This window comes from Cebus imitator, unplaced genomic scaffold (assembly GCF_001604975.1).
Source record: "Cebus imitator isolate Cc_AM_T3 unplaced genomic scaffold, Cebus_imitator-1.0 Scaffold128, whole genome shotgun sequence".
Classification (NCBI taxonomy): Eukaryota; Metazoa; Chordata; class Mammalia; order Primates; family Cebidae; genus Cebus; species Cebus imitator.
Window position 1 is genome coordinate 363,432 of NW_016107443.1, and position 11,108 is coordinate 374,539.

At 40.0% G+C, this 11,108-nt stretch overlaps 1 protein-coding gene across 5 annotated transcripts in view; it reads left to right on the top strand.

Moving 5' to 3' along the window:
- Positions 1-11,108, top strand: part of NHS (NHS actin remodeling regulator) — a 353,438-nt gene that overhangs the window by 337,602 nt on the left and 4,728 nt on the right. For all 5 annotated transcript variants that reach the window (XM_017540621.2, XM_017540622.2, XM_037742789.1 and 2 more), the window contains 4 exons: positions 647-839; positions 3,527-3,658; positions 4,918-7,896; positions 8,204-8,330. In XM_017540621.2, coding sequence (XP_017396110.1) covers positions 647-839; positions 3,527-3,658; positions 4,918-7,896; positions 8,204-8,330 — 3,431 coding nt within the window. The remainder of the gene's footprint in view (positions 1-646; positions 840-3,526; positions 3,659-4,917; positions 7,897-8,203; positions 8,331-11,108) is intronic.

An 11,108-nucleotide genomic window follows, 5' to 3' on the forward strand; every position in this document is an offset into this window, starting at 1 on the left:
GGAAGTAACAGCATGTGTATTTTCCACTATCCTTGGTCGGGGGGTGGGAATTCTTTTTTGCTTTTCTACGTGCATACAGTGTTCGTGAAACTGAATCTTTAAAATGTTATTCAAAAATGCCGTAGTCCTGCAGTGAAATTAACTCCTCATGTTTTAATGCAGCTTCTCAGATTAGGTTGGCTTGTCCTTCAGGTGATGTGTTCTGGAATGTCTCCTGATTCCAGGTTTTCTGAACCTTTTCATAGGCATCTAACTCATCTTCTTCCTTTGATCCTAGTCATCTAGAGATCTCAAAACTGTTGCTAGAAATGTATGGTGAGATAGCTTGAAAGTGGATCTGTCTTTCATTGGAGTAGAGACTCAGTTTTCTTTGGTGTAAAGTTTGGGGATTTCTGGCTACCTTGTCTCTCCTGTTAATTCCATTTAACCTGAGAAGCATGTTTATTTAGCCCATTTCTTTCCTTCTGTGTTGCTTGGCTATTGAAATAATACTTTCAATTTATTGGCTTACTATTTCTAGGAATTCTTCCTTTGTCCTAAAGGCTTATTTCTGATCTCATTTTTTCTTCTCTAAACTAAGACATTTCTTATATGTGTGCTTATGTATAAACTTTGATGACTGAACCTGACTGTACTTTGTTTGCAGTCCCATCCCCCAGAGGATGAAGATACAGATGTCATGTTAGGGCAGAGGCCGAAAAACCCAATACACAATATCCCTTCTACACTGGACAAGCAGACCAACTGGAGCAAAGCACTACCTCTCCCAACGCCAGAGGAGAAGATGAAACAAGATGCCCAAGTGATTTCTTCCTGTATTATTCCCATCAATGTCACTGGTATCGTTCTGGTTTTTTTCTTAGGGGCAGTTGGGTCAGAATATTCTGTATATTAAATATGTTCGAAATCTGTGCTGCTAAGAATACCATTTGTAAACAAGTAATGCCTTTTTCATCAAAATACAACCCAGAAGATGTTCAATACGCTTTTGTCAGGTTTTGAACATCAATTTACATGTTTTCCACTGGGCCACTTGTTATGTAAATGATGGACAGTTTCTTTTTAAAAAAAAAAATCACCAAATAGCTCTTTGGCCATAGCTGACTGAAATAATGGAGAAAGCAGCAGTGATTAATCATATGATAATGATGTGTGGCACTGCAAGAAAGAAAACAGCAAACCCAGGCTTCTCAAACTGCAAGTAATGGTCCTGCAGGCCAACTAGAAAATCTGTTTTCATGCTTCCTTGGATGAAGGTAGGCTCTTTTTAAAAAGACTGTTACAACTTCTGTATTGATTTGGGGGATTTTTGACCTAAAAATATATGGATACATAGATGAAGGCTGAATTCTATTTTAAAACCAAGAAGGTTGTCTTCTTTTCACTCTCTTTTTTCTTCCTTCTGTGTACTGAGAGTGTGAATATTAGTCTAGGTAGAATGGAGGCATAGCTAGACCTTTCTGAAACATTTATTGGCAGCAGTTGTAAATTCCAGAATTGGATCTAATAATCTTAGTTGTAAGTAAAATAATGTTATAAAATATTTTAACTTTCAAAGACATAAATTAAATGGTCTATCCATTGAGCTTTCTTACATCTCTAATAATAGTTACATTTTAACTCATTTGTATATTGAAAATTTCAAAACAGCCATGTTATGACTGATTTTCATCTTGGTACCATGTAACTAAAGATTGCATGTCACTCCAGATGCATGTTGCATAAACAATCATTAACCCCACTCAGATTTGTCTCACATAAAGTAGTGAAGCAAATGGACCAGATATCTGGGACAGATATTTTTTTCCTGAGAAAAAGGAGTCCTAGTTCATGGGCCTGTGGTGAGTTGGGAGTTAATTTTCCTGATGACCTATTCAACTTGTAAGATAAATTATTCTGAAGATGTGCCCCTGTCTGATCTATACAATCTAAATGGAATGTATTAGGGGAGTTCAGCTGCCAAAATGGATCATTTTGGCACCCTCTTAAGCTAATTTTCAGTTCTGGAAACCTCTGATTATTAGCAGTACGTGCTTTTTTCATGGCACTGTAAGTAAAATCTCGTTTTCAAATGTAGTGCTATGATTATGGACCATTATTTTATGATTGAGGAAAAGGGACACTTTTTACTTCTGCTTTATTTCAGGAACTCTCTGATTAAAATTTAGATCAGATGTTGATTTCAAGAGCTTTAATGAGAACACTGTTAATGATGTCCACATAACACAAAATGTCTGTGTCTATATATCATGCATTCTATAATTACTAAGATTAGAAAGAAGGATTTTAATTTTGGGTTGAAACTAAGAAAAATTTCATTAGTAAGAATTCTCCAATAATATCATAATTATTCATCATATGATATCTCATACAGATTTTTCAGAGAGAGTTCTAGAAACTGTTGGCACTGTGATGTTAAACAGAACTCAACTCTTTCATTATAGAGCTGAACCAAGATTTGACGTACCACCCAGCCCCATGCTTAACAATCAGGATAAATGATGAGGTGACCAAATTCCAAAGCATGGCATTGTGGCTTTCTTAGGCAAAGCTCACTCTGAAAAATCCATGGTGCATGCCTGTTTCAGACAAGAGTTTGAGTTCCTCACCTCCCCTCTCATCATTCTAGTTTTGATGGGACTGACTGCATGTAATGTTGGTAATGTGATTATGGAGAGAGAAACTAACAAACATCATGGTTTGCCCTCTGTGTTTACAAAAACAAACATATGGCATAAAGACTGGGAATTCCAGCTTTACAGTTGGTATAGAAAGTGGATCCATTTAAGTGCAGAACTGGGGACTGCCTTGCATGTTTATTTTATATTGAAAAGACACCTCGTGCTATACCAGAAAGCATCCAATTTAGTAAACAGAAGAAAGTAGACAAGAGTTCGGTGATGATTTTAAAAAAACAAATCCTTAGACCGTTGAGTTTCCTCACAGCAAAAAGGTGTGTGTGTGTGTGTGTGTGTGTGTGTGTGTGTGTGTGTGTGCATGCGGCGCATACATGGGGATTGTGAGAAGGTTTGGGCCATAAGAAATGGAGGGAACAAAACCTCACAAAGAAGTCTTTTAATGAATAAATGGGTCAGGATATATTAGCTGAACTAATTCAGGTTAGCATATTGGCTCCTGATTTACTATGCAGAGGTATCAAGTTCAGAGAGCCAAGAAATAGACCAGTAAATAGTAGTAACTAAAGGTTATAAATCCTTAAGGAGTCATTTCTGTGTGAGAGGGATTTTTTTTTGATGTCTTTTTCTCTTCTCTTTCTTTTGATTTTTCTCCTTTGCTTGTTTTTGTTGGCAGTACAAGCTGTTGTGGAAAACTGCATTTAGAAGTAAAGCTTAATGTATTGCAGCATAATTTAAGTAAGAGCTGAATAACAGTTCCCTTATATTCGTTCACAGGCTTATCCCAAACTCTTTCCTTACTTCCTGTCAATAAATACCACTGTGTTCCAAGCAAATGAAAATTTGTTTGCCATTTCTAAAGGCTAATGAGGCCTATTTGTGGGTTGCAGGAGTTGGCTTTGACAGAGAGGCTAGTATACGCTGCTCTCTGGTTCATTCACAATCAGTACTACAGCGGAGACGAAAATTGAGGAGGAGGAAAACCATCTCGGGTATCCCCAGAAGAGTTCAACAAGAAATAGGTGTGGTATCAAAAAATGTTAATGGTTAACATTCCTCTGCCTAGTACAGATGGTAGGGAGATGAAATAGAATAAATAGATGAAATAGAAAAACAATTAAACATTTTAACTTGTAGAGGTTTTAAAATGGTGTGTATTTGTTTTGTATTCAGCAAGCCAGGTGGTATTACTTTCTTACTCTCTGTTCTTGACTGTAAAGGTTTGACCTTACAGATTTAGGCATATACATTCAGGTCTTATGGCTGAAATGTAATACTTAGCTGATTTTTGAAAGTTTTATTAAGGTAGAAATTGTGAATAAAAAGTAGCAGGAGTCAATGAAAGCATTCTTTTTGGAAAATTGTAACTTAAGAGAGATATGTTTTCATGTCATTAATTATTTTCAAAGGTAAATTTCAGGCATATGCAATGAAATACTGAATATTGATAATATGATACCTTTGGTGACAATTTTTCTGTTCAGTGTGTTTAGAATATCTCTGCCTATGGTTTTTAGAAAAATTATTAGAGTAGCATCTCTTGTAAATAAGATTTTTATTTTTAATAATGAGATCTATGATTTTTATTTCATCATGTTTATATTACAAAATAAAAATGAAGAGTAATGGCCAAAAAGATAAAATGTACTTTAGTTTTAAAAAGTAGTCACTTATTGTGGCAAATTAATGTGATAATGAAGAGAGGGATAATTCACAAAAGACATAAAAGCATATCTATTCTTGGTATATATAAGCATATATGAAGGGGGTGCATGTATATACACCCTAAAGCATTTTAACTTTCTCCTAATTATATACATTGATTTTTTTTCTGTTTAAAAACAAATAGGCCGGGTGCGGTGGCTCACACCTGTAATCCCAGCACTTTGGGAGGCCAAGGTGGGTGGATCACGAAGTCAAGAGATCGAGACCATCCTGGCCAACATGGTGAAACCCCATCTCTACTAAAAATACAAAAATTAGCTGGGCATGGTGGTGTGCACCTGTAGTCCCAGCTACTCAGGAGGCTGAGGCAGGAGAATTGCTTGAACCCAGGAGGCGGAGGTTGCAGTGAGCCAAGATCGCACCACTGCACTCCAGCCTGGCGCCTGGCAACAGATGGAGACTCTGTCTCAAAAAATAAAATAAATAAATAAATAAATAAATTAAATAAAAACAAATAACTCTAACCTACCAGTACACAGATCTGCAGACATAGCTCAGAATATCTGTTAGTCTGCTGATATATAAAATATCTCACTGTGCTTTCCATGTGCCCTAGATTCTGATGAATCACCAGTGGCCAGGGAAAGGAATGTGATTGTGCACACAAATCCAGACCCCTCCAACACTGTCAATAGGAGATCCGGAACCAGGGACTCTGAGTGCCAAACCGAGGATATTCTGATTGCTGCCCCTTCCAGAAGGAGAATCAGAGCTCAAAGGGGTCAAAGCATTGCAGCTTCCCTTTCTCATTCTGCTGGCAACATTTCTGCCCTAGCAGACAAAGGTGATACCATGTTTACTCCTGCAGTGAGTAGCCGCACAAGATCTCGGAGCCTTCCCCGGGAAGGTAATAGAGGTGGGGATGCTGAGCCCAAAGTTGGTGCCAAACCCTCAGCATATGAAGAGGGAGAGTCTTTTGCGGGTGACCATGAAAGAGCCCCTAATGATTGCAGTGAGGCTCCAAGCAGCCCGAGCGCCCAGGACCACCAGCCCACTTTGGGCCTGGCCTGCTCTCAACATCTTCACAGCCCCCAGCACAAATTAAGTGAGAGGGGAAGGTCACGACTGTCCCGAATGGCTGCTGACTCTGGCAGCTGTGACATCTCCTCCAACTCAGACACATTTGGGAGCCCCGTCCATTGCATCTCCACAGCTGGCGTCCTCCTTAGCAGCCACATGGACCAGAAAGATGACCACCAGTCATCCAGTGGCAACTGGAGTGGAAGCAGCTCCACATGCCCCTCCCAGACCTCAGAAACCATCCCTCCTGCAGCTTCTCCACCACTTACTGGCTCTTCGCACTGTGACTCGGAGTTGTCACTAAACACAGCCCCTCATGCCAATGAGGATGCCAGTGTCTTTGTGACAGAGCAATACAATGACCACTTGGATAAAGTGAGAGGCCACCGGGCAAACTCCTTTACCTCCACTGTTGCAGACCTGCTGGATGATCCCAACAACAGCAATACAAGTGACAGTGAGTGGAATTACCTACACCACCACCATGATGCCTCCTGCCACCAGGATTTTAGTCCTGAGCGTCCCAAGGCAGACAGCCTGGGCTGCCCAAGCTTTACAAGCATGGCCACTTATGACAGCTTTCTGGAAAAGTCTCCATCAGACAAAGCGGACACTAGCTCTCACTTTTCAGTAGACACGGAAGGATACTATACCTCCATGCACTTTGACTGTGGTCTTAAAGGTAATAAGAGTTATGTCTTTCACTATGCAGCCCTGGGCCCAGAGAATGGCCAGGGTATAGGGGCTCCCCCTGGTCTTCCAGACTGTGCCTGGCAGGACTACTTAGACCACAAGAGGCAGGGAAGACCAAGCATCTCTTTCAGGAAACCAAAGGCAAAGCCAACGCCACCTAAACGTAGCTCATCATTGAGGAAGTCTGACGGAAATGCAGATGCTTCTGAGAAGAAAGAACCAAAGATAAGCAGTGGTCAACACCTGCCTCACAGTTCCAGGGAAATGAAGCTGCCTCTTGATTTTGCCAATACACCTTCTCGAATGGAAAACGCCAATCTTCCCACCAAGCAGGAACCTTCTTGGATAAACCAGAGTGAACATGGCATTAAGGAATCTCAGTTAGACACTTCGGATATTCCACCATTCAAAGATGAAGGTGCCGAATCCACTCACTATGCAGACCTCTGGCTCCTAAATGACTTGAAAACAAATGACCCTTATAGATCTCTATCTAATTCAAGCACCGCTACGGGTACCACAGTCATTGAATGCATCAAATCTCCAGAGAGCTCTGAATCCCAAACATCGCAATCAGAATCAAGAGCCACCACCCCATCTCTTCCTTCTGTTGACAATGAGTTTAAACTGGCTTCACCAGAAAAGCTGGCTGGCTTGGCATCTCCATCAAGTGGCTACTCAAGCCAGTCTGAAACGCCGACATCCTCTTTCCCTACAGCTTTCTTTTCAGGTCCATTGTCTCCCGGAGGTAGCAAAAGAAAACCTAAAGTCCCAGAAAGAAAATCCTCACTACAGCAACCCTCTTTAAAAGATGGAACTATATCACTGAGTAAAGACCTTGAACTTCCAATTATACCTCCTACCCATCTTGACCTAAGTGCTCTTCATAATGTCTTGAACAAACCATTCCACCACCGTCATCCACTGCATGTTTTTACTCATAATAAGCAGAACACAGTAGGAGAAATGCTGAGGTCGAATCCTCCACCATCCCTTGCAATTACACCAACGATCCTGAAATCTGTTAACCTTAGGTCCATCAACAAATCAGAAGAAGTTAAGCAAAAAGAAGACAACAATGCAGATCTCCCTTATTTAGAAGAACGCACGCTTACAACGGCTGCCTTGTCGCCAGGTAAGGTTAAGCTGCATACAGCAAATAAATCAGTATCTCGTCAGTACTCTACCGAAGACACCATACTGTCCTTTTTAGACTCTTCTGCAGCTGAGATGGGACCAGATAAACTACATTTAGAAAAAAACCCTACTTTTGATGTGAAGAATCGCTACAATCCAGAAACCGTAACCTCAGCTGGTAGCAATCTTATAGATTCAAATGTCACAAAAGAGCCAGTGCATACAGAGACTGAGCCTATTCCAGAAAACACACCAGCCAAAAACTCTGCTTTTCCCACAGAAGGATTTCAAAGGGTCTCTGCTGCCCCAAATGAGTTGGATGGTAAAATAATACAATATGGAGCTTGTCCAGATGAAACCCTAGAACAGGTACAAAAGGCACCCTCTGCAGGTCGGGAGGAAGTTGCACAACCTGAATCTGTGGATGTAATCACATCTCAGTCAAACTCACCAACTAGAGCAACAGATGTAAGCAATCAACTTAAGCATCAATTTGTTATGAGCCGCCACCACGACAAAGTGCCTGGTACTATCAGCTATGAATCAGAGATATCACCTGTAAATTCATTCTCTGAAAAATGTTCCGAGCAGGAAAACATTGCTTCAGGTATTTCAGCCAAAAGTGCCTCTGATAACGGCAAAGCAGAGGAGACCCAAGGAAATGTGGATGAGGCTTCATGGAAAGGTCAGTCACTGATAATTTTGTCATAATGGAAATGTGTCTCATGGCACTTCCTAGATTTTTTTCTTTCTTATGTTTCCAATAATATGGCACAGCCCTGGGTGTTGGTTTCCCTCCACTATTTCTTTGCACTTATTAAAACAGTTGAGATAAAAGCTTTTGTTATTGGATGAGTAAGCTTCGATAGGTATCTCTCTCATTTTAAAAAATGGCAGCAAGGTATTTTCTGTTTGTTTGTTCCCTGAGTCAGTGAAGTACAGTCATGTGCTGGATAACTTCCTCTTAAAGATTCTTCTGTTCTTATTTTAAGATTCATCACCGAGTGATGACTCCATCATTTCACCACTTAGTGAAGACTCCCAAGCTGAAGCAGAGGGTGTGTTCGTGTCTCCCAACAAACCTCGAACAACTGAGGATTTATTTGCAGTCATTCACAGGTGAGGCAACATTACCAAGTTCCCCTAAACAAAAGGTACAACAAAGGCTTTACCCCTTCAAATCCTTCTCAGAAATGCAAATATGGGAAAGCCTTTTGTAATTGTAATACGTTCAGCAAAAACAATAGCAAGCAAAGAATTATTTTTCCAAATCAAGTTGGTAGACTGATATGCAAGTTGGGAAATAGGATCTTTACGTAGAGCTTGATAGACCTCTACTGAGAGACTTTTGTAAGAGTGGCTTTATTTTTCCCCAGGAAAAGACATTCTGGATCAAGTTTTTATGTGAAAACAATCTGTGGTTAAGTGACTTGGGGTGAAAGCTCAAACTCTAGTGTAATCTCTGACTTTTAAATAATTTCTCAAACCTAAAAAATATGATCAAAGCTGTAGTCATATATCAGCAGAGACAAACAGAAGTTGATTCACCATGGATCCACCAAAATCTCAGAAATCATCACTAAAGAACTTATTCATGTAACGAAATACCACCTCTTCCCCCAAAATCCATTGAAATAAAAAATTAAAAACTCACATTATACCCTATATATACAATTATTTGTCAATTTAAATAAAATTTAAAGAACACACACACACACACACACACACACACACACACACACACACACAAGTTGATTCACCAGAACAGTCAGAGTCTCAAGTTTGAGAAAAGACAATACATGTACCTGCCCATTTTATAGCTCAGAACAAGTAATATTTGCTCTCTGTTTTTTTCTCTTCTTAGAACTTAAATTCTTCAGCCGGGCATGGTGGCTCATGCCTGTAATCCCAGCACTTTGGGAGGCTGAGGCGGGTGGGTCACCTGAGGTCAGGAATTCAAGACCAGCCTGGCCAACATGGTGAAACCCCGTCTCTACTAAAAATACAAAAATGAGCCAGGCATGGTGGCAAGCGCCTGTAATCCCAGCTACTTGGAATGCTGAGGCAGGAGAATCGCTTGAGCCTGGGAGGCGGAGGTTGCAGTGAGCTGAAATCGTGCCATTTCACTCCAGCCTGGAGGACAAGAGCGAGACTTTGTCTCAAAAAATAATAATAATAATAATAGTACTGGCCTTCATCTCCAAAATTAATGCCCATATTCCATGAATACAGGTCCTCGGGGTTGCTTTTCCAAGAGAGTCTTGTGTCCATGCTGCAAATGCACACTTCTTCATCTGCCCCCATGAACCCTTGTGATCCGTGGTCCATATTTGCAAAATTACTCCTTATAGCTGATGACCAAAGAACAGAACAGGAACTAGCCCTTGGAGACCCAACCTATATCCAACTGAGCTAGCCAATCATGATGTGCCATGCCTCCTCCTTTCACAAACACGACTGTCTTCTTAGACCTTGGGAAACTAGATGGAACTCCCAAGAGATACAACTTGGGGGTTGTCTTTTCTACCTCATAAAGTTATAATTTTTGAAACAAATACATCATAAGCAGCTTACAATATTTTACTCCTGGAATTCTACTTTTTATAGGAATTTCTGATTTCTGTTGATGTGGTTCTCTCATAAAGAATGAGTACTGCTGCCCAACAATTGTTTTAAAAGGAGTCAATCAGAAACACTTTCTGTGTATACCTTTGCAGGCATACTTCTCCACTCAGAGAGTGATGAATCATTAGGTTCTTTTCCTTCACCCCATACCTAGTCTAAGCTCTGATTATATTTCCCTCACCCCCATGCTTTATCCTCAGTCCCAGGAAAAATTACTAAACTGCTATGTAAGTTTAAAAGCTATGTAAGTTAAAAAGTTACTCCCAAAGAACCAAATGCTAGTATGTGGAATAGTGGACAGGACGTAAATAGTGGGGTCAGAAAGATCTGGATTTGAATCCCAACTCTGCCACTTCCTATGCAATCTTGAGTAAGTTAAAACCTCTGGACCTATTCCCTTATTGCACATGGGAATACCTATAGCTCATGTATTTGATTTTGATGATAACATTTTTTCTGTCTAGAATATGGTAGATGCTAAAAGCCAATGTTAGTTTGAAAGCCCTAACTTAGTACAGTGCTAGACATTGGCATATACAAGATATCAACCATAGAGGTTTCTGTGAACCAAAATCAGGTAGGTCTACACTTGTGAAGCTCACATTTTCTCTACTATATGAATCTTTAAGTTGATGAAGGTACATGCTGCCAATGCTTATCAAGGAACTGAGTTATACTGAAGATCCACCAAATTTATGCCTGCAGATTTACCAAAAAATCAATAATATGATGGTGAGTATCAAGGTTCAATAGATGTATTAAAAATACGAGTTTGGTAACCCTAGACTTGCATTTTGTGCAGGGTTCACTTATTTATCTATTTACTTGTTTATTTATATCACAGCAGGATTTATTCTGTTTTCTTGAGCGCTTACAGTATACAAAGCTATAAGAGCTCCAGAGATGGTCTAGGATTTCAATTCCCCACAGAGAGTGGCTTACTGCTTAATATGCTCCTGATGCTCCTAAGAAGCTATGGGAAATGATATTTGCAGCCCAAGATGGATTGACTTAAAATATCATGTAATTATGTTTTTATATGGAGGGATTTAAAAAGGTAGAATAGTCTAATGTCTGCTGACATATCCATCACCCAGGATTATCAATTGTCAAACTAGTGCCAATGCTGTCCCATCCACACCTCCATCCACTTGCTTTCTCTGGTATTATTTGGAAGCCAACCTCAGACATCAGATCATTTCATCTATATTGCAGAGACAGAGTTAATAAGAAAAAGTTACAGTCTTTCACCCACCTGGAACCAGAAGTATA